Source organism: Giraffa tippelskirchi, chromosome 1 (assembly GCF_054371585.1).
Source record: "Giraffa tippelskirchi isolate mGirTip1 chromosome 1, T2T-mGirTip1v1.2.pri, whole genome shotgun sequence".
Classification (NCBI taxonomy): domain Eukaryota; kingdom Metazoa; phylum Chordata; class Mammalia; order Artiodactyla; family Giraffidae; genus Giraffa; species Giraffa tippelskirchi.
The window spans coordinates 44,793,113-44,817,026 of NC_137275.1; the positions used below are offsets into that span (position 1 = coordinate 44,793,113).

The following is a 23,914-nucleotide window of genomic DNA, read 5'->3' on the forward strand; positions in this document are numbered from 1 at the left end:
AACATTTTCATTACTTTGCATCTTATCACCTCCAAACAATGTTTCCTGCTGAAAAAGACTGAGGTTACAATTCAACTAATGCCCTTTCCGATTTAGGCCTGTGAATACCAACCTCATAGCAGTGTAAAAATACATTTAATTATTCATGAGTCTGACAAGATCTGCCATGTTCAATTGATTTGTTGTGTTTGTAATTCACTGAGTTTCAATCTGAATGTTTGTCTATACTGAACACTTGGGTTTTAGCCTAGAGGCTGTTCATACAAAGGATGCCTTGCTGACATAGCACTCAGTAATTCAACGATGTTCAATTTTCACTGTGTCAATGGCATTTTCAATCCTGTGGACTTTGCCATCCATTATGCTAATAATGGCAGAAATACTGAACTCTATTATGGTATAAAATTCCCATATTATTTAAGGTTTTGGATTAATGCTTTTATAGTGGAATGTCTGTGAAATTTGAGTCTTAAGGCCTGAGTTCTAGCCTTGAGGTTGTTCCTGAACTTGTTTTATGACTTTCCTCAAGTATAATATTTTAAACCTTTACAGGTGTCAGTTGTGGGCTTCCCAGGTGGCACAGTAGTAAAGAATCTGCCTGCCAATTCAGAAGATGCAAAAGAGGTGGGTTCAATCCCTGGGTGGGGAAGATCCTCTGGAGGAGGAAATGGCAACCCATTCCAGTATTCTTACCTGGAGAATCCCATGGACAGAGGAGCTTGGAGGGCTATAGTTCATGGGGTCGCAAAAGAGTGGGCTGTGACTGAGCCACTGAGCAGGCACATACACCCGGGTGTCAGTTACCCTAACTGACCATAGGTTGGGTGTTGTGTTGTCTTCTTGTCTTCAAGGTGCTCAGCCAGATTAGCACACCAGCTTCAGTTGTAACATATGGGTAACATAATGGAGGTAGGATGCTTGGTATCCTAAGTGTTTTTTTTTTTTAACTGACCTACAAAAGGCGATTATAATAGTATCTATTATCTGATGGTGTTGGTGGTGACCAAGATCATGAATATAAAGAGCATCATGACTGACAATGGTAAAAAGTCAAAGTGAGCTACCATCATTATCAGGGTCTGTTTGGAAATAAGATGTAGGCAGAATAACTTGAGCAGGAATTGATGTCTGGAAATCCATTAAATATCCAGAGACAAGATGAAACCCCAACGAAACTTTTAGTCTCCCTTGTCTTATTTCCATCCCAGGTCCTATGGACATTAACATAAAATGGTCTTCAACTACTAAAGAGCATAACACTAAATAGATAATGGAGGACAGGAAGCGAGCTATTTTCCGAGTATGTTCCTCTTGGTTAGATAAAAGCTATCTTCAATTATATTAATTTCTCCTCTAATTCGATGTCATTAAATATAAGGGTTTAAGAACCGTCAGGCGTTTCCCTCGTGTAACTTCTCTGTTGAAAGCATAAAACTGCAACTTTGCATGAGAACTGTTTCACACCTTCGGAAATGGGCTCCTCCACTTCACAGAACATAACTGCCAAGTGGTGTAGATTCGCGCTTTGAGTCAAAAACCACGACTGTGTATAAGCCAATAATACAATGACCCTCCAAACCTAAAGAAGTTGGGTGGCCCCGAGAGAAGTTAGGTTTTTCTAGAAGACGCGGGAAAGTTTGTTTTTCATTCTTTCCAGATTCCATCGCTCCCTGGACCGTCCCTAGTGCTTGTCCAGAACCGAGACTTCCCCTTTGTACCTGCTACTGTCACCCACTGCCCGAGCGCGCCTCGGCCCAGGCTCCCGGCGCCCTCGACCCGGCTGGCCAAGGGCTCTCGGCACTCCCGTGTCCTGACCCCATTTACTGCGTGGGTCCCCGCCGGTGCCATCTAGCTGGAAAGCCGGGGACAAACGAAAAGTTGGACGTAGTCACCCCTGCCCCTTGCCTCCTCCACTCGCCCGAACGTGAAAACGCGGGGCTGCTGCGGGCCGCGCGGCCGGAAAGAACAAGTGAAGAGAGAAAGCGGCCCCGAGTCCCCAGCCCGCGAGCTTACGCCGGCCGACACCCAGCGGGAGCTCGGTCCTCGCTTCCCCGGCGGCGCCGCTGGGCGGAGGAGGCCGCCGGCGCGGAGGGGTCCGCCCGGGGGACCGGCGGCAGCTGCGCGAGCCAGGGCCTGGCCGCGCTTTCTAGGCTGTTCGGAGTGAAGCAGGACGCCGAGAGAGAAAAAAGAGAAGAGCCGAGCCGGGCGGCCGGCGGAGGCCGGAGGAGTCGCCGCAGGGACCTGGGCCGGGTCGGGGCCGGAGCGCAGCGGGAGCGCTCGGGGTGCGCGGGCTGCACGCGGCGCTCGGGCCGCCCCTCCTCCCGGCGCCGCCGGCCGCGGCCCAGGCTCCCTCGCTCCGCCACTCCCCGCCCCTCCGCTCTCCCGCCCGCCTCCCGCCTTCCCCGCCCTCCCCGCCTCCTCTCCTCCCTCCCGGCCTCCCTTCTCCCAGCCAAACTGAAAGCCGGACCCCAGGCCGCCTCCCCGCCGCCGCTGCCGCCGCGCCTGGCCTCCCCGCGAGCGCTCCACCATGGCCGGTCCTGTTTTCCCCTTGTAAAGATGGCGGTGCGGGATCGCTGTAACCTTTAGACTAATGACTGTCCGAAACATCGCCTCCATCTGTAATATGGTGAGTGGTCGCCGCCTCGAGGGTCGCGCCCCAGGCGCGGGGCGGCGAAGAAAGGGAAACCCGAGCTGCACGCCCGCCGAGCGGCCGGTGGGGGTGGGGGCGGCGGGGGCCGCGCGGCGCCGCCAGAAGTTCCCGGCCCCCGGGCTGGGCGGGCCGGTCGCAACCCCGAGAACTGCCGGGGGAGGGGCCCAGAGCCCCCCGCCCCCTTCTCGGCCCCGGGACCCGGGAGCCCGCCCGCGCGTCCCTGCGCCGCTGCGCCTCCGCCCTCGGGTTGCGGTGAAGCGTCTTGGGGGCAGGGGGTAGGCCGAACCCGGACGTCCCGGGGGACCACGTTGGAGGAGAAGCTGGGGTTGCTGGGGGGGACGCCCACCGTGTTCTTGCCGAAGATAAAGCCCTGCCGGACTCCTTGACCGCCCTTATCTCATTTTTGACTTCACTCTTTTAAACTGTATTTAACATTCATTTTGCAGAGGCAGTCGGTGTGTCTGGAGAAATCTGAAATGTGATAGAGCTGTAAAAAAGTGCAAAATTGTGGTTAGGGAAGTGAACTTCTACCTGGTTTTGGAAAGCACGGTCATCTGTTCTGGAGGCCTCAGTTTCCCCATCTGTGAAAGGGGGACAAGGTCATAAGGCACTGATATTTAAAGGTCCTGAGGATGGGGGCTGGCTGGGGCCATGGAGGAGGTCTCCAGGGTTATCCTGCCTGATTCACTGTAGACCCAAGTGTGGACCGCTGGGCGTGGACGCAGCAAGAGGACATTGCTGGGCTCCAGTGAGGACGGGGCCCATGACATCGTGATCACTTTAACTTGTATTTCTCCCATTGCTTTGCTTTCCTTTTCAGTTTCTGCAGGAACAACCTCCAGCCCTTGGGTCCCCAGGGTGCCTCCTGCTGGTACCTCCACTTGTCAGAGCCTTGCCCCCTGGAGTGAGGCACTGCCTTCCTGTGCACGATGAGAGGGTGTGTGCTTTTCCTTGGCTGTCCGAGGACCACCCGCCCACCGCGCCCCCATCCTGTCTCCCCTCCTTCCAGCTGGATGGAACACATGCTCTTTTAATGCCAGTTTGGGGAAACCTCTCTCAATCTAATAACATAGGCCGCCAAAGGGAATCTGAGGAGGCTTGATTGAGAAGACTGGGAGTAAGGTGATCTGGCTGCCCTTCCCCCATGACCCAGCTTTTTAAATCTTCTGTCCCACATTCTCCTGCAAGATTAACACATGGGAAAGGAGCATTAAGGAGCCATGTGTTACTCAGGGATGGAATCATAGACCCACTGGCGCTGGCTTCAGTTTTCAGCACTGTTGGATGTGGCTACTGCTGTGGTGGGCAGAGCAAAAGCTGGGCCTTCCCGGAGTGACAGCTGCAAAGATACTGGCGCAGGACCAGTTAGCCGTGGTGGGTGGCTCCTGGTGGGTTTCCATTTCCTTTCTTCCTTCTTCACGCGGAGACAGGTCCCCTGCTCCCTCCTGTCGAGTGGCATTAATGTTGCTTGGTGCAGTGAAAAGGTGATGCCTTTCTTCTTGGTTTCTGTGCTAAAACCAGCTCCTGAGGGGAACTGTGAAACCAGAGGAACTCTAACACTCTCTTTCCTGCCTGCTGAGTGGCTTTGGGCTTACTCATTGAAGCCGTGGTGGTGGTCCTGTCCTGCTTGTGTGTGGTGACACCTCTCTGTATTGGAGCAGGCTGGAAACTTGAGAGCTAGCATGTGCCAAAATGAAGCCAGCGCCCAGCTTTTTTTCTTTTCTGCCCTCAGTGCAGCTGGGGCTTCTTGGCACACCTGAGCAGAATGTCACAACCTGTTTCCAACAAAACTCAGCCGGAGAGGCAAGCTTCAGGGCAGACATGAGAGGAGTGGGCTGTGGAGAGTTGACACCTCATGTGAAGTCCTTAAAAAGGCACCAAACTTAGGATCATCACCCAGGTGAGATGAGGAACCAATAATTCACAACTCAGGAGTTGTACATTCTGATATGGACCCTGTGCCGAGAGTAAGGGAGATGAAGAGTTTGGGCTCTCGAGTCAGACTTCCTGGGTTCAGGGTTTTGGTTCGAACATACACTAGCTTTTTGTCCTGGAACCAGTTACTCTCTCTCCTACTTTCCTGATCTACAAGAAGGGGATGATAATGGTTCCTACCTCATGGGACTGTTGTATTAAAGGAGTTACTGAGCCTACTATGTAGCAAGTACTTAGTGAGTATCAGGTGTTCAGCTTCATCTTTCTCATTATGTCACCTTCAGTTGTTTAAAGGACAATGTCTTCTTGGACCTGATGGAAACAGCTGCTAAGATAAACAACCCATGTGTTTGTTTATACAAACCAAGCCCATACTGGGAGACTGGGGTGGGAGTCCTTAACCCCGCCCCCTTATAAAAGGCTGCTCAGGTGTCCTGGTCCCTCCCAGTCTTGCTTCCCACAGAGGAGGCTTGGTGATGAGACTGCTGTCTTCTGTCTTTTCACTTGTTCAGATATACAGTTGCATTGGACCTCCCTTTAGATTCTTCACTCAATGATGAATTGTTTCCAGGTAGGTCTTCTGTGGGTCTGTCTCACCACTTCTTTTTTCTCTGGGGCTCTAACTGATCCTTCCCAGTCCCAACTCCATTTGGTCCCAAATGGAGTTGTAGTAAGAAGTGACAGTTGCGTCTTTTTTTTTTTAAAGCAGGTCATCTGGCATATTTTAAACAGGCTAATGTGTGTCACAGAAACAGTGATAGAAGATACATCCTTCTAGGTAAGGCTTGTGCAAACCGGGACCTAGTTCTGAGTCTGGATTTGTTTCATCCAGCAGACAAGAAAGGACCCAGCAGAGCAGGAAAAACCTTGTTGCAAATCCTTGTGTGATTGAGAAATAAACACCTTCTCTTTTCCCCACACTTCTTGTGCCAGTTTTAGATATAAGGGTCATGGAAAATACTCAACATCCCTCTAGTTGTCTCCTATCCCTGAGGTTTTATTGTCCATTCGCAGTTTAATGCAAGTTCCCATTTGTCTTAATTTCACTTTGTGTGAATTCCTGCCATAGTGATTCTTGATCAGCTTGCTGAGGGCTTGTCACCTTAGCTACACAGCATGTCTGGTTCAGAGATAGTAAAGCTTGTTTGGCTGGTATGTTGTAATTTTTAAAATGAATTAGCTGCTACCAAGCATGAGGAAATGTCCCTTGTTGATAGTCTTCTGATTTTGGCCAGGCTAATGGATTTAAGTTCTGTAAGTGAAAGGTTTTGGGGGGGTAGATTTTCTGTTTGAAAAGCCTGAGGAATTTTCTAAAGAGGAAGCGTTTGTTAGTAGAAACCAAATGTGCCCTCTAGAAATGTGACTTGTATGGATGCAGATTGGCCTAAATCATCAAATCTTGATTTCATTTGTGATTAGTGCTGTAAAATAGTCCATGGAAGAAATGCCGTGTGTCGAATAGATTACGTTTTGTTCCTGAAAATGGCCATCTGTTGAGGATCTCGGTGTTAGTGTCAGCACATGTTATGTGCAGGTGTGTAATTGAGTGAGGGGAGTTGCTGTCCCCAAGGAACTCACTGGTTTCTAATCTTGTGGGCATAACATTGGTAAAGATGAAACTATCTCAATACAGTGTGATATCCACACAGATAAAGATTGAGCAAAATCTCAGAAGCAGTACAGTAAACTGATGATCACAGCAGGATGTTTCTTTAATATCATTTGCATTTGACTCAAGTTTGATTCTTTTATTTTCTATGATTGTAGTCAAAGGAGCTTAGAACTGAAATCTATGCTACTGGGTGTCTCTCCAGCTAAGCCTGAGTCTAATGGTGCCATTGAACAAACTGTTGTGTTTTCTTGGGACCATAGTTTCTCAACTTGTAGAACTGATGTGTATAATATATTTAGTTGTCAGAAACTTCCTTAGAGAGTAGTAGTTCTTAGATTCTTTCCTTGAGTACTTAACTACTTTGTTTGAAACTGTGTTGATTACCAGATATTACCATTTCAGCATCCATGGAACAACCCCAGGATGTTATTGGGCACCACTGTTAGTTCCAGATTTAAATTCTTTTAAATAGAAATCACCTTAATATGAAGGGAAAGTAAAATTACTGGAGATTTGTAATAAAGCTGGAGGACATTTATAGAGATCATTTTATATTGGAAGTCAATTACTTATTTGAGGCAGGCATTTTTAGAATAGCTGAAAACATTTTTTAAAAATTATTTAAAAATATGTAAACCTCAAAATTTGAGAGAAGAGATGACTGTGCCTCTTCCTCTGTTACTGTTACTCCTTCCCATTGTCAAAGATAATTGGAGACTCAAGTTGAGATAATCAGCTAGGAGAGGTTAAGGTCATGTGTGAGCATCTACACTGATAATCGTCAGATTTAGAAATTGCAGCCTGAGGTGGGCTGGGTTAATGTTTAAGAAAACATTCTGTTCTTCTGGCCTCTTAGGTCTAATATGAAGGAGTTTGTGTTGGGTCAGGACCTGACAATTAGGTCTACAGATTCTTCTCTATTTGTCTTGGAATCACACGGGAAAGCAAAGCTGAAAGCCAATATTTAGTTAGAATTAAATCTTCCCTGGTGGCTCAGACAGTAAAGCGTCTGCCTACACTGTGGGAGACCTGGGTTCAATCCTGGGGTCGGGAAGATCTCCTGGAGAAGGAAATGGCAACCCACTCCAGTATTCTTGCCTGGAAAATCCCATGGATGGAGGAGCCTGGTAGGCTACAGTCCATGGGGTCGCAAAGAGTCGGACACGACTGAACGACTTCACTTTCACTAAAGATTGTGATACCTTCTGGATATCAGCTTCGTGTGTTCCAGTTCACCCAAACAATGAAACCTATTTATTTTTCAGTAATGTGGAATTCTGGTGTGTTTGGGTAGCAACAAAGTAATTTTCAGTTTTTATTTTCTTGCATAATTAAGAGAAAACTCTCTAAATTTCTCTAAACAAGAAAGTTCACATGTCTTTTTTCACCCTACACTGGGCCTAGTCTATCTAGTTAGCTTTAATGAATTGAAGTTTTATGATGGTATTGAATTCTTTGGTATCATCAGAAAGGTATCTCTTGGTGGTTTTATCTCTGACCTACCCCCGGAGCCAGCCCAAAGCAGACCAACTGGGAGAGTTGTAAAAGTTAACTTTGAGTCTAGTTAACTTTAATGGCCAAAATATTTTAATGCAGTTTCTTATAATAAACCTTCATTTGTGGTGAAACCCAATGCTAGTCTAAGGGTTTGAAAGGCCTTGCTGATCTTTTAAAAGAAAAGGCCACCCAAAAATGAACCAGGAAAAAAGTGTCTTCAGGCAAATAAATTCTTTGTCAGCACCAAAGGCTGTTTGGCATGTTTCTGTTCTGGGATTGCGGCTTAGAGTTTGGGGGGTGTCATAAGTCCTCTACATGGGATTTTACCATAATTCTGAGAATGATTTTTTTGCCATGGATAGTTTGAAGAGGGAGAGGGGAACCCTATTAGTTGTTTCAGCTTTCCATTCATAGGTCCAACTTTCCTTCTCCCCATCAAGTTCTGATTCTGCTCTCAGAACCTTCAAATGCTTTCAGGTAGCTTAGATGTGGGACTGTCTAGGTGGTGATAAATTTCAGACATGCAGAAAAATATGGAGACTAACAGAGTGACCACTCAGTGTCTACACCCTGTGAAGAAAAAAAATGTTACAAATATGAGTGAGCATTTCCCCATTCCCTTCCTATCAGTCAGTGACCACTGTTCTGAATTTGGTGTTTATCATGTGTTTCTACACCTTTCCTAGATATGTAGGTATTCATACACTAGATATTGTATTGCTTCCTCATGTTTTAAACATGCTCTTGAATACTGAACAACTTCAAAGTTGCTTTTAAGTTATGATTTTGAGATTTATTGATGCAAGCATGTAATCTAGGTTGTTTTTAACTACTGTATAATATTCCATCACACAGATGTGTTATATTTATTCATTTTTTTGTTTTAGAATTTTGTCTGTGTGCCATGACAGTTTGGAACTTGTCTCCCTGTGCATCTGTTTAGTTTTTCTCTGTGGTGTACCTACCTAGGAGGGAAATTGTGGGTCAAAGGAAGTGGGCATCTTTGACTCTAATATATGACCTGATTCTCTTCAAAGCAGTTGTACTAATTTACATTCCATCTGGCAGGTTTGGGAGTTTCAGTTGCTTCATGTGCTTGCAGACACTCAAAATTGTTAGACTTAAAAGTTTTGCCAGTCTGATGGGTGTGAAATGATATCATTGTGGTTTAAAATGTGCAATTTCTTATTTTCTAATGAGGCCAAACATCTTTTCATGTGTTTGTTGTGCTGTTTTTTTAAATTTTATTTTCAAAAATTTCTTATTGAAATATAGTTGATTTACAGTGTTGTGCTGAAGAATTGATGCTTTTGAACTGTGGTGTTGAAGAAGACTCTTGAGAGTCCCTTGGACTGCAAGGAGATCAGTCCTGGGTGTTCATTGGAAGGACTGATGTTGAAGCTGAAACTCCAATACTTTGGCCACCTGATACAAAGAGCTGACTCATCTGAAAAGACCCTGATGCTGGGAAGGATTGGGGGCAGGAGGAGAAGGGGACGACAGAGGATGAGATGACTGGATGGCATCACCGACTCAATGGACGTGGGTTTGGGTGGACTCCGGGAGTTGGTGATGGACAGGGAGGCCTGGCTTGCTGCGGTTCATGGGGTTGCAAAGAGTCGGACACAACTGAGCGACTGAACTGAACTGACAATGTTGTGTTAGTTTCAGTTATACATATGTGTGTGTGTACACACACACACATTATTCTTTTTTATAGGGATTCCCAGATGGCTCAGTGGTAAAGTATCCACTGCCAGTGCACGAGATGCAGGAGATGCAGGTTCAGTCCCTGGGTGGGGAAGATCTCCTGGAGGAGGAAATGGCAATCCACTCCAGTATTTTTGCCAGGAAAATTCCATAGACAGAGGAGCCTGGCAGGCTACAGTCCATGGGGTTACAAAGAGTCAGACAGGACCGAGCAACTGAGCACGCACTCGGCACACACACACATTGTTTTTTAGATTCTTTTCCATTATAGGTTATTATGAGGTATTGAGTATAGTTCCCTGTGCTGTATGCAGTGGGTTCTTGTTGGTGATCTATTTTATCTACATAGTGTGTATATGTTAATCCCAAACTCTTAATTTACCCTCCCCCCAACATGCACACACACTGTGCTGTGGGTTTGTTTGTTTGTTTTTATTGGCTGCATATGTGGGATCTTAGTTCCTTCACCAGGGAATGAACCCAGACCTCTGATTATGGAAGTGCCGAGTCCTAACCCCTGGATCTCCAGGGAATTCCCTGTACTGGATTGTTTTTAACCCAGGGGCTCCAGAGAGGTTTTCCAGGGCTTGAAAGTCAGGACTGTGGTGTTGGTTTTGTTTGCATGTAGGGAAACAGAAAATAAAGGGGAACATGGGGGAGACCAAAGGAAAAGTCAAGAAAGATAAGGATGGAATGGAAGATGAGACTAAGGAGATGTTATCAAGATATGGAAAACTTGTAGCGAAAGGACTATAGAATGGAGAAGATGGTCGTAAGAGAAGAAATTTGGCATCTCTTACTGTGCTAACCATTTCTGTTTAATTGACTCTGGCTCTGGTGTCGGGGCCTCTTCCTGTGAGAAAAGCAGCAAGGCTGGACCTGTGGAGCTTTCCTGTTTACCCAGTTGCTTTTTGAAGTTCTTTTATTTAGAAAGGCAATGTGAAGTTATGTTCTTCTTCCTGAAATATGTTTCTTCGTCCTTCAGGGTTAGATACACTGTGCGGGAAACCAGTTTTCATCAGGATCTGCTTGTGTATACTTGTGGAATTATGATCTCAAACATTTAGGAAACATTCCCTGCACCTTAATTTTCAGAGTATGAAGCATGTCACCTTATGGTGACATACCAGACACATGTTTTTAAACACTTGAGTAATAGTAACTTAAAACAATATACTTGAGTGGTTCTTCAATGTACAGTTGCACCCATGAGTGCATTCTTTTATTAAAAATTCAGCCTCTGGGTTTCTTCCCTCAGCGATTTTGATTAAGTAGGTCTAAGGCAGGAAACCTGGAATCTGCATTTTAATAAATACTCCCTCCCCTTCTCACTCCCTCTTCCTTGTATTGCAGGTGAACTGAGGATCACAGTTTGAGAAATATTGCTTTCCTTGGGTAATACTTTGTCTCCTGAAAAAATACATATAACTTATAGAAACTATCTGCCACGTGAAAGTTTTTTTTTAAATCTGTATAAAATTATTTAAGGAAGTAATTTAACTTCAAGAGCTATAGATCATTGCCATTCTATAGATGTATTTCCTCATATCGAACAGCTAGAGTTGTATTGCTTCATGTTCTTACAACAGGGATTCCCAACCCTGACTATATATTATATCCCCTGTGAAGCATTTGAAAGAATTTTAAAGAAATTAAATCACGAAACATTAGCACCCAAAAATGTATGGAAAAAAATAATGTAATTTAATATATATTAGATACCCAAATTCTAACCTTCAGATTTAGCAGACTTAGACTTTAATTGTATTTGGTTAAGATCTTTTTTCAGATCTACTAAGTACCTTAGAAAAAACCACTAACCACCGCTTTCTCTTTCCTCTCCCCTCCTCCTAGAACTAGCCATTTTCCTGAAGATGGTGTGTGTTTGCCATGCATGTCTTTATACTTCATATTTGTGAATCCATATATGAGTGTGTATAAAATTATGTAGCCTTTTGGAACTATCTCTTTCCGCTCAACAATTATATTTGAGAATATATTGACACGTACAGGAGACACAGGAGACACAGGAGATGCGGGTTTGATCCCTGGGTTGGGAAAATCCACTGTAGTAGGAAATGGCAACCCACTCCAGTATTCTTGCCTGGAAAATTCCACAGACAGAGGAGCCTGGAAGGCTGCAGTCCATGGAGTCTCAGAGTTGGACACCACTGAGTGACTGAGCACACGTACACATACATCTATTTTCTCTTTGTTTATTCATCCTGAGGGCTCTTTGACAGTATTCTTTGATTTAACCGTGGTTTACTTGTTCATTCCCTTATTTAGGGACAGTTGAATAGTTTCCCAGATTTCTGTCTGGAAGCATTGCTGCAGTGAGTGTTCTTGTTCCTGTCTTCTTTGCACACATGCTTTTATTTCTCCAGGATGTAGTCCTGGAAGTGGAAATGCTGCTCTTAGGATACGCTTGCCCGCAGCTTTCCTAGATATTGTCAGTTTATTCTCCAAGGTAGGTACATGAATTGGAGCTTTTCTGATAAGCAGCATCTAGGGTTTCAGTCTCAGTTTCTGACTGTATAGAGATGTAGGTGGGTCTGGGATGGGATTTAGGCACCTGCTTTATTTTTTTGTTAAGTGCCACCTTTGATTCTGGTGAGCACCCAAGGTTGAAAAACCACTGTGTTAGACTGGCAACCCATGAGGACAGAACCTGTGTTTATGTTATTCACTGCGGATTTCTCAGCATTCAGCACAGTGTAGTAGATGCACAAAAAATAACTATTAGATAAATGAATGAAGAGATGCAGCGTGGGAGAATGGAAGGATTGTCTTGCATAAAGCAGTGCTCCTCAGATTGTCTTGTCCTCAGAAATTACCTGGGGAGCTTGTTTAAAATGCAGATTCTGATCCAGTATGTCAGGAACAGGCTGACATTTTGCCTTTCGGGGACCCTCTCTTGTGACCAGATGCTCCTGGTTTGGGGAGCACACTTAAGACCCTAGGAAGAAAAGGAAAACAATTTTTTTTTCCTCATACAACTCTAAAGTGGAGCAGTTTGGGTTTGAAATCCTGCTTGATAAATCTCTGAGCCTGTTTCCCCATCTCTTTAAAACACAAAAAGATGTGATGAAATACCTTCGTCACAGCTTTTTTTTCTTTTTGAGAATCAGAGGATATCTCACTTATGGAAGCATTTTGAACCATGATGCCCTCACACGTATTACTTTTCGTAATTCTCTTTTAGTGAAGTGAACATTTTCTTTAGTTTGATCAAAGCACAGAGCTGTTGACATTGCAGGAGTCAGTGGGATCCTTTCACTCTGGCCTGCCGTCTACACTTAGTGGGCATTGGGGAAAAATAGGATTGGACAAAGAGGTTGGGCAAGAGCAGAGGCAACATTCACTAGACGGTGCGGTTCTGACCGGGTGCTGGGGAAGTGGGGTTCCTTCTCACTGTTTCTGGGGCAACAAGGGCTAGAGAGAGGTCACAGATCTCTCCCAGTTGGCTCTCCAGTTTGTTCACCAGATCAAATACTTAAAGTGAGAGAGTGCATGCTCAAAATAATTATCTGGTATTAATTGATCTACTATACATGTAATCAGAACTGTTCAGGGTCAAACCTTGATAGAAGGTTTCAAATTGCTTTGGTAACAGGGCTCCTGCCTCGACCATCTGAGAGAGGCTGGGTGGTGTGGACAGTGGAGGGCAGATGGGAATGAAATAAATACAAATAAAGTGACATTCAGAACCCATGTGTATTGTGTGCCGGGGTATTCCTGAGTTTCTCTTGCTCTAGATAAAAATGGTGGATTGGATCCACTTCCTTAGACCCATGATTCTCAAATGTCAGTTTGTTTTCCTTCATGGTTTTTATTATATCTGTGAACTACCTGAACTTATTTATTTAGCAGTTGTCCTTAAATCTGTTCAGCTTCTTTTAATTCAGTCTCATTCTGTGCTAAGACATTTGTGAAGTAATGGGTTTGATGAGCTAGTTATGTGTTTTTTGAATACCAAGTATAATTGCTAAAGTTAAAACATGTTCATATTCATGCCACCTAAGATTATTTCTCCTTCCTTGGGCATTCATGGTCTGTGGTTTGGGAGACATTGGCTCAGAGAAGTTCTTTATGGTGGTTCATGTAACTGGCTCTTGGAGTAAAACTGTTAAACTGGTTTGCAGGTTGTGGGTTGGTGAGCTTCCTCCAGAGACAGGTCAGTGTGTGGATGGGATCTGGTTGGTTGGGTGTGAGAGCTCTCCATGCTCCACCCTCTCTAGAGACTCTGCTTCTCATCCACGGCATGTGGGTCATGAGAGCACCTCCCTCCCTGGGGCACTGTGGGGTGTAAGTGGCATCATTGGTGTCTAGTGCTTAGCCCAGAACCTGGCCATTTTATTTTATTGCTGTTTTGTTTTAGTGCCTCCTCCTTCCCACTAGCAAAGGAGTCCACAGGATGTAGTGGAAAGAGCCCTGAACTTGGGATCCAAGGTCCCAGGTTCTAATCCTGATCCTGCCACTTTGTAGCTTCTGTGATGCTGGGCAGGTGAGGTAGGTCTCTGAGTCTGTAAGATGCAAAGAGCCATTTCTCCTGGTGAGTAGCGCTAAGAAGGAGATGAGCAGACTTGTTGCAAGCTCACTGGGGCTTCCAGTCAGAGGCAAGCTTGGGGAGGGGAAGTGCATGGAGCGGACAAAAGGAGGAAGAAGCTGTGATTTCCGACTGAAATGTTGGAGGACGCCAGGCTGCTGGTGTGTGGCAAAGCTTTTGTAATCATCAGTCAGGATGCTGTGTTTTCCCTTTCCTAGTAATGAGGGCACGTGATGCAGTAAACGATTTTCAGTCATCTGATCAGCCAACAAACATACCCTTTTGTGTTATCTGGTGTACAGTGAGGCATTCTTAACAAAAACACGTGAAGTGGCTAAGCTCAGTTTCTTTCTTTTTAAAAAAAGTTTTGAAATAAAGTTTTTGAAACGGGAGTATGAGTTACTGGTAGAAAATTTTTTCAGATTGTACAAAAGGATGTACTGTGTTCCAATTATACCTACCCTCCGATTCTTGTCTGTGGCGTCCATCAGTATTTGCCACTTCTTCCTCTTGTATTCAGTGATGTCTTATGCATATATAAGCAAGTATGTTTTTGTTTCTCTCCTAGCTTTTAAAAACACAAATAGTGCTTGTAGCATATACTGAACAGTCTGGACCTGCCCTTTGCTTTTAGTATCTTGGGGTTGGGTCTGTGCTACTATGTGAAGAGCATCCTCATTCTCTTTTTATGGCTGCAGAGTATTCAGTTGCCTGAACGTATTGAATTCACTTAACCAGCCCTCACTGATGGGCATGGAGGTAGTTTTCCATGCCTTTTTTACAAACAAGACTGCAGGGAACAACTTTGTCCCTACATCATTTTGCGTATATGGGGGTGTATCTGTCAGCTGACTTCCTTGCAATGGATCTGCATTTGTAACTTTGATGAGTTTTGCCAAATTGCCCTCCACTATCAATGTGTGTGACTGTCGCTGCCCCAGCCTTGCCAAAGTAGGGTGCTCCAAAAGCCTTTTGATCTTTGCCAATAGGGGGAAAATGGTGTCTTAGTATATTTTTAGTTTTCATCTCTTATATTAAGAGTGAGCTTGAGCAGCTATTCACATATTTCAGAAAACAAGCTCAATTTCACTCAACTGTTTTGCTGTTGGCAATTATTTTCAAAGTCTGTAGGGAAGGACCAGTTTTATTTTTATTTTCAATCTGTCACAGACTGATATTTTTGTAAACTACAATAAAAAATTAATTGCAAAATGGAATAAAAACCCCAAAGATACATAAAACACCAACTCTAGGTTTTTTTTTCTTGTTGTTGTTATCAAACTCAACAGACAGAAAATTACTCTGTGCGTTCACTATATATGTTTTCAGTTTCTGAACTGTGCTCCTGGCAGAGGGTTAATAACACTTTGAGTAATGCTGCTGTGAAGACCTCCTTGTTCCCTCTGCTTTCTCCCATTGTAGCACTGTCTGGGAATAGGGGAGGAGTCCACAGAATTTTATACTTTATGTTTCATAATGAGTACATTACAGGGCATTTGCAGTGCACTTGACTGAAATATTGCTGAGAGGGCAGTACTGATCCAAGGGCCAGGATTCCCTGCTGTCAGGTGGGGGTACTGGTTTTAAAGACCTTGAGCTTTAAAGGTGCTAGAGAGCGTGAGGAAGTACTTGAGGTCACCCTATTAATTAAATTTGCAGAGTTGGCCTCTTTGACCAGGATTCCTGTGCCGCCTGATGGTCAAGGAGGCAACTTGGTGCCTTTGCAGAACATTGGATTTAGAATGAGATTCTTCCACAATTCTAAAAGACACATGTACCCCAGTGTTCATTGCAGCAGTATTTACAACGGCCAGAACATGGAAGCAACCTAGATGTCCATCGACAGATGAATGGATAAAGAAGTTGTGCATTTATATAATGGAATATTACTCCGTAAAAAGGGATGAATTTGAGTTGGTTCTAGTCAGGTGGGTGAACCTAGAGCCTGTTGTACAGAGTGAAGTAAGTCAGAAAGAGAAAAACATGTATCTTACATTAACGCATATATATGGAATCTAGAAAAACTACTGGTGAATCTAATTGCAGGGCAGCGATAGAGATGCAGAGAGAGAACAGACTAGTGGACACAGTTGGGGAAGGAGAGGGTGGGATGAATTGAGGGAGTAGCATTGACACATACATTACCATATGTAAAATAGATAGCCAGTGGGAATTTGCTATATGACATGGGGACCTCAATTCCACGCTTTGTGACAGCCTAGAGGGGTGGGATGGGGTGGAGGATGGGAAGGACTTCCAAGAGGGAGGGGTCATAGGTATACCTGTGGCTGATTCATGTTGATGTATGGCAGAAACCAATACAACATTGTAAAGAAGTTACTCTCCAATTAAAAATAAATAAAAATAATAATAAAGCAAAAAAAAGAAAGAATGAGGTTCTTGCTTCTAGCTCACAGAATTCAGAGACTGGATAAATACTTTTCTCTTTCCCATTCTGCTGGAAGACAGACCCAGCCCCAGTTTTCTTTGCTCTACTTTTGAGTTGCAATTTTGCCTTTGCCTGAGGACTTTGTTGTGCTGTCTCTAGTGACAAGAATTGTTTCACAGGCTATAGTCTCCCACTGCTCTTTACTGTCCTTCCTATGACGACTTGGGATCATTATGTATCCCAGGGTCGTCATCTTCAATTAGAGACATTTTTGCTTCTGTGTTATGGTCATTAAGTGAAGTCACACTGAGGTTTTTTCCAGCATTGTTTCTCCCTCCCCAGAAAGACATGGAAATGACATGCTCTCCTGGTGTAGAATGAAAATGCCCGTCACTGCCTTCTTGTGGATGCCTGGCTCCTTGTGGGAGTCTGGAGGGAAGTGCAGGAGCGCTGTTGAACTGGGAGTTGGCACTGTGATGGTAAATAAGATTGTGGGTTTGCAGCTGACCTCTGCCTCATACTAACACTTGACCTTGGCAATTTACTGAACCTCCGTTAACTTCATTTCCCTTACCTATGAAATGGAGGTACTGAGTCTGAGTGAGTGCCTTGTCTGGAGGAAGAGTGTCGGTATTGCTCTGTGGGACCAGGTGACGTGTCTGTTCTCTAAGGAGGACGGATGGCACCCGAACTCCTCTGGGTACAGTGCACTGGTGGTTAGGTGATGTGTGAGGGGGCCGGCAAGCAGCCAACGAGGACACCGTTAGAACCAGTCATGGCCCTCTGTCCAGACCCTCCATCTGCAGCTAAGGAATTACTCAAAAGTCTGAATGGGTAGATCATTTTCCCTGCCTTGTGGTCAGAAGCTCAGGCTCTGGAGCCGAGTGGCCTGTGGTTGAGTCCTGGCTCTGCCCTTACTGGCGGAGTGGAAGGGGACAATAAGTGGAATGGCTTTGGCTGGTTGACAGTGGAGTTGATGAGTACAGAGATGTGAAATTCTCTGAACCACAAGAGGCACATACTGTTTATTACCCTTTCACCAAGTTGATTCAGTCAGCAAATTTAGTAAGCGCCTTTTGCAGGTTAGGTGTTCTATAGGTCCTGGTAGACCAATCAGACACAGTCCTGTCCTTGTAGAGTTTATGGTCCACTGTAGGGCTTGGCAGGGTTGTTGATAAAGGGCTCGATGGTAAATACTTTAGGCTTTGTGGGCCACATGTCTCTGTCACAGCTACTCAACTCGGCTGTCATACTGTGAAAGTAGCTGCAATAAGTGATCACGACTGTGTTCCAATAAAGCTTTATTTACAAAAACAGTTAGTGGGCCACATCTGGCCCAGGGACTGTCATTTGCCAATCTGTGGTCCAGTGGGAAGATGGATGTTAAAAGACATCAGCCACAAACAAATATGTTATTACAGATTGTGATTAGTTGTATGAAGAGAGACACAGGATTCTGTGAGAGGGAAGGGTCAGAGAAGATAGCTTTGAAGAAGTGATGTTAAAGCCAACTGCTAAGGAGGGGGTGGTGGGGGTTGGAGAGGGGACAGCTCTGAGGGGCCAGAGAACTGGCTGCACTAGTTCTGAGCCAAGAGGCACAGAATTGCAGTCTGCATTTCTGTCTCTATAGAGGCACGACAGAGGCTTTGCCACTTTCTTTGGCTAAGAAAAAAATGACAGTTTTTCCCCTGATACATAATTCACACCATTTCTCCCCACTTACCCCTCCCAACTAGTCCCAGCACTGAGAGATGAGCTGTATTAATATATTAACATATTTTGTTCTGAATACTTCTGGTGGGTCCTTTCTCTCTCTCTCCTGTTTCTTTTTTTAATTGTCAGTATCTATCCATGTTAGGGATGTAAGAATGCACATTATTCCATTATTAGATGTAAAATGGTTTACTCCTTGGAACTCATTTCTACTTTTTGATCTTGTTTTTGCTTTCTCCTATTTTAAACAGTAATATTTTCTTTTACTATTATATTTGGCTGGATGAAAAGTCACAGCCTGAAACTATTTTGGAAAAAAAAATTATTACCTCTTGATTACATCTCAGGTTTCTTCTGATTTTCAACCTCAGTTTTATATATTCTTTAAACTGGTTGCAGTATTCTGTGGTGATTTTACAGAGAAGGACACCTGTGCTCCTCATCTAGAATAATTGGGGTGGTGCCTCAGAGGTAAGGGTTTGGATCTCTCAACTCTGTGACCTCTTCTCTTTGCTTGGTTTTTATTCTTGTGGTTCTGGGGTCCTGAGGGGGCCCTATCACCTTGAGAGTCAGTGTGGTATAGTGCTTGGGAACCAACACTCTGGAGCCAGATGGTGTGAATTAAAACCTAATTCCAGTATTTATTATCTGTATGAACTTGGATGAAGTTATTTACTCCCTCTGTACCTCAATTTTCTTATCGTTAAAATGGAAACAGTAATGATATCCACCTCATAGAGTTATTGTGAAGATTAAAATGAGTAAAATATACCTTAAGTCCTCAGAGCAGTGACTGGACACAGTGTAATTTTTTGTGCTATCTATTATTATTACTAATTATGTTTGGAAGCCAGGGACTGTAATCCCTCCTTAACCATCCGTGAATTCTGGCAGGTGGCTCCTGACTCATCCTGAGATCTTGAGTTGCATCACTTTATTTTTTTAAATTTCTCATTTGTAATTTTAATCGAAGTATTGCTATTCATTTTTAAAAGTCTTTCCTTATAAGCACCAAATTTTGATATCTATGTCAGTTTTGGGGTGGGGGAGAGAAACTCCATCAAGAACTTCCTTCCAGAAGAAAACAAAACATCACTTCATTTCTGCTTCACTTTCTCCTTAAAGCTCTACAAAAGACCTTTTGTCATCAGAAGTCTGGGAATTCTAGTCCTTTTGAGAATTCGTCCTCAAAATACTTTTGTACTTTGAAACACTCTTGTTAAGTAAAATAAGCCCTGTTTTGAATGTCGACTTTAAAAGGTCGTTTTAGCAACAACATTCACCTCTCCTGTCATATATTTTAATTCATGGTTTATAATCAGCGACTTACTCTCTGTGTACTTAGAATTCTTACGTGTTATTTGGGGCCTTTCTGTACTTTGTATAAACTTGAAAGAGATCCTGCATGCCTTAGGATGCAGAAGGGTAGGCTGCCTTGGGGTGATCTTGAGCAAGTAGGTTTATGTTTATGATCTTAGGTGTTGGTTTTTTGGATCTGTATAATGGTCTAGCTGATCTTCAAGGCCCCTTCCTGGTTTCTATTTTCGGTTTAGGCTCCTGCATAATATACAATGTTCTTATTATTTTTTTAAGTTTTATTTGGCTGCTTCTGGTCTTAGTTGTGGCATGCGGGATCTTAGCTGCGGCTTGAGGGATCTAGTTCCCGACCAGGGATTGAACCTGGGCCCCCTGCATTGGGAATACAGAGTCTTAGCCACTGGACCAACAAGGGAAATCCTTCATTGACTTTTCTAGATCTTGCAGTGCCATTGTTCGGATTACATCCTCCTGGGCAAGAATCTGTCTTCATCCCCTCTGCCCTGAGGGAAGGCATCCTAACATGTTTTCCTATAAGCTGCTTTTAAAATTGCTTTAGAAGAATTGTCTTTCTTTATACATCTCATACGTCTATGATTCATTCTTCCTGAGTTGTTGTTGTTGTTCCTTCTGTGTTTTTGTCTCACCCCTTGGCAGCCACACAACTGCTTTCAGACATGCTGTGAAGAGCTAGCATTACAGTCTTCTTGTTGGAACTTGTCCAGCCCAGATTCTATTTTTAATAAAGTGCGGTGCATTGTTTTCAAAGGTTACCACATTTCTTACCGATGTAAATGAAAACTGTTTCTTATACCCGCAGACCCTGTGATTTACTGCTGTGGATCAGTTTTTCGTTCAGCCTCTGGTCAGTTATTCTCAGTGCCCCGTTTGCCTTTTGTGTCATTATGCTGGGTGCCAGTGATCAAAGTGCAGGCTTGGTTTACAATGCATCTTGCCATTTACTTTGTGCTGATAACGTGCCTCGTTTTGCTTGATTTCCTCTGCCACCCTGAGCCACAGGCAGGCTGAATATGAGCAACCCCACTTCTAACCCAGGAAACAAAGGCCAAGAGAGAGGACATGCCCGAAATCAAAAGGAAATTCATAGTGGGGGAACAATAGCCAAATACAGCTGTGAGATGTGTTCTGTGGGCTTTCGATAACTGGCCTGAAGGATATTAGTTTGCTAACTTTCATTACATTTTTAATGACAAAGATAATATGTGCTCGTAGGTAAAAATTGGAACAGTTGAAAAAACAAAAAGCCCCTTGGTGGGCTTGTCATCTTCAAGCCCTTCTATTAGACACTGGTGACAAGTGTTAATAATTTCTCAAGTATTCTTTCTGGAATTTCCATTAAAGCATAGATGTTGAAGGCAGGCTCTGGCCGCTCTGTCCCTTTGTGTCCCTCAGGTGTGTAGTTGTGCTGTGGACCAAGAGGGCTCAGTGTCTGCTGCTTGGATGGAGGACATTTCCAGTAATTGTTCTGTACACACGTTGGCTCACTCACATGTTTTTACTTATTGTTGTATCTGGGATAGATTTTCACAGCCATACCTATGGAGTAGCTTTGCTTTTTTTAAGTAGCTACATGGTATTCTGTTTTATTTGTTACTGTAATTATTTACCAGTTAAATTATTTCTTGGAGAATGAAATGGCTACCTACTCTAGTATTCTTTCTTGAAGAATTCCCTAGACAGAGGAGCCTGGCAGGCTACAGTCCAGCGAGTCACAAATAGTCGGACACAACTGAATGACTAATGCTAAATTATTTCTAAATTTTTTCTGTTACAAACCTTGCCAGGGAGAACCATTGCATGCTGACTGTTATTTCAAGTATCCTTTTTCCATTTCTAATTTTGGCGGCTCATCGCTGCTCAGGAGCACATTTGCCAAGTTCCCCAGGCAGCTAGGTGTGGCTGCGTGGCTGGGTGATGTCCTGGCCATCAAGATCCTGAGAAAACGCGATGTGTGTGACTCTCAGGGACTTTCTTGGAAGGGAAAGAGAAATCTCTCCTTCTTGTCTGTTTGCCCCTGGCACAGGTTCGATGATAGGGGGCTGGAGTGGCCATGTTGGTTCCCAAGATAGACTCTGGAGGATGACAAAGCAACAAGTTAAAAGGAGCCTGTGTCTCTGGCCCAGCAGAACTGCCGTTTCAGACCTGCACTGCTTCCTCCCTGTGAACACTTACGTGAAAGAGAGAAAGAAACTTCCATCTTGTTTTAAGCCAGGCCTGGATCATTTGGGGCCTGGATACAGGCTCTGTATCTTTTCTACCTGTGTGAGTATAGATGTGGAACAAATTGCAGGGCTGAAGGACATGCTCATTTAAAGTTTTGATTTACGCTGTCTAATTGATATTTAAGTATCTGTCATCATCATCTCATGAAACATTCCCCATGATGTCTATGTCCCTTTATTGTACAGAGTCTACATTTAACATAGAGAACTCCAAAATCTGTTAAGGTTGCACAAAAATTCATGTTACTAATGGAAAATGCTAGCATGTGAAGCAAGAGTTTGGTTCCAAGGGTCAATATTAGTAACATTCTGTATCCACGGGGAGGAATTCTTGGATGTGTATTTATAAAAGGGCAGGGAGAATGGGGAAGTGGTTGAGGGGTACCACTTAGGCCTCACTGAACAATAGATCTGGAGAGTGCACATACCCATGTCCAAATGATCATGGATATGGAAGCAATTCACACACCCCTGACCATTCCCATCCACGCATCCATCCAACCATCCACCCATTCATCCATCCAGCCACTCATTCATCCATCCATCCATTTACCCACCCAGCAGGACTGGGCCTGCCCTGTGTTAGTCACTTAGTACTGTACTTGTAGAATTAAATAGATTAAACATAGTCTTTGCTCCCATGAGACATGTAGTTTAGGGGATAGGACGGATATTAATACTCATGCAAATAACAATTGGCATAGATGCTGTAAGGGAGACAGTATGCTATGAGTGGAGGGTGGAGGTTGTTGGGGAGGGGGGTATGTCAATACTGTGTTGCTACAGTAAAATAGTACCACAAACTTAGCAGCTTTTTTTTTCTTTTTTGGCCATGCTTTGTGGCATGTGGGATCTGAATTCTCCAACCAGGGATCCAACCAGTGCCCCCTGCAGTGGAACAACAGAGTCTTAACAACTGGACCACTAGGGAAGTCCCTTAGCAGCTGAAAATGACAAGAGTTTATTCTCTTGGAGCTCTGGAGGTCAGAAGTCCTAAAATCAAGGTGTTGGCAGGGCTTCACAGCTTCCAGAGGTTCTAGGAGAGCTCTTTCCATTGTCCAGGGCCTGTCTGCACTCCTTGGCTCATGGTGCATCCCATCTCCAAGGCCAGCAGCATAGCATCTTCAGGTCTCTCTCTCTCAGCTCTGCATGTGTCATCATGTCTCCTCGCTGACTATGATACTCTTGCCTCCTCCTCACGGGGACCCTTGATGACACTGGGCCCACTCAGACCATCCAGGATAATCCCCCCATCTCAAGCTTCTTAAATCAGTCATATCTGCAAGGTCCCTTTTGCCACATCAGTTAACATATTCACTGGTTCTACGGACTAGGGTGTGGGTATCTTTATTTGGTCCACACAATAAGGTATCATTATTTTGTCAATCACAGAGACTACCTGAGTCTAGGGGTGGCCGGTGAAGAATTCCCTGAGAAGGATGATAGGGTACGGCTGGGTGGAGAAGCAGGGGAAGAGCATTCAGGTGATGGATGGGAGGGAACTTGGGGATTTGAGGAACAGAATAAAGGCTGTCCTAGTAGGCCAAGTGTATGAGAGAATGTGTGGCCAGGGGGTGACGCTAGAGACAGCACTGGAAGTTACTGGAGAATTGTAAACCAGATGTGTATTTTATTTTTAAAAGATTTAAAAAATAATTTTATTTATTTATTTCTGGCTGTGCTGGGTCACCATTACTGGGAGGGCATTTCTCTAGTTGCGGTGCGTGGGCTTCTCATGGTGGGGGCTTCTCTTGTTGTGGAGCACAGGCTCTAGGGTGCGCGGGCTTCAGTAGCTGTGGCATGTGCGTTCAGTAGTTGCGGCTGCCAGGCTCTAGAGCACAGGCTCAGTAGTTGTGGCACATGAGCTTATTGGGTTTTGGGATCTTACCAGACCACGGATTCTTTACCAGTGAGCCACCAGGGAAGCCCCAGATTTGTATTTAAAAAGAACAGTTTTGCTGCCATGTTGACAGTGGGGTTAAGGCCAGCAAGGTGGATGTTGGATGCCATCTAGGAGGCTGTTTAAATTCAGATGACAAATGGTGGTGGACTGGTCTCACTGGTGGCTAGAGATTAAACAGAAGCAAATGGACTTGAGAGATTTAAGGAGAGGGAATCAGTCAATACACTGTGATGAATGAGTGGGGAGCGGGATGTTGGGCCTGGCCCTGAGGTTTGTAGAAGGAGCTGGAAGGAAGGTAGCATTGTCATGGACTAAGTGGGGAAACACCAGGAAAAGACTGGATTTGGGGAGAAGGAGAAATGAAAGCTGGGGCTTGGGGTAAAATGATTTTGAGGG

At 44.3% G+C, this 23,914-nt stretch overlaps 1 protein-coding gene across 4 annotated transcripts in view; it reads left to right on the forward strand.

Moving 5' to 3' along the window:
- The first annotated feature begins 2,431 nt into the window (after nucleotides 1-2,431).
- The window catches only part of USP46 (ubiquitin specific peptidase 46), a 63,287-nt gene continuing 41,804 nt past the window's right edge, over nucleotides 2,432-23,914 (forward strand). For all 4 annotated transcript variants that reach the window (XR_014060970.1, XR_014060983.1, XM_081516694.1 and 1 more), the window contains exon 1: nucleotides 2,432-2,626. Coding sequence is in view for 2 of the 4 variants with exons in the window: in XM_081516694.1 (XP_081372820.1) it covers nucleotides 2,591-2,626 (36 nt within the window). In the remaining 2 variants the exon portion in view is untranslated. The remainder of the gene's footprint in view (nucleotides 2,627-23,914) is intronic.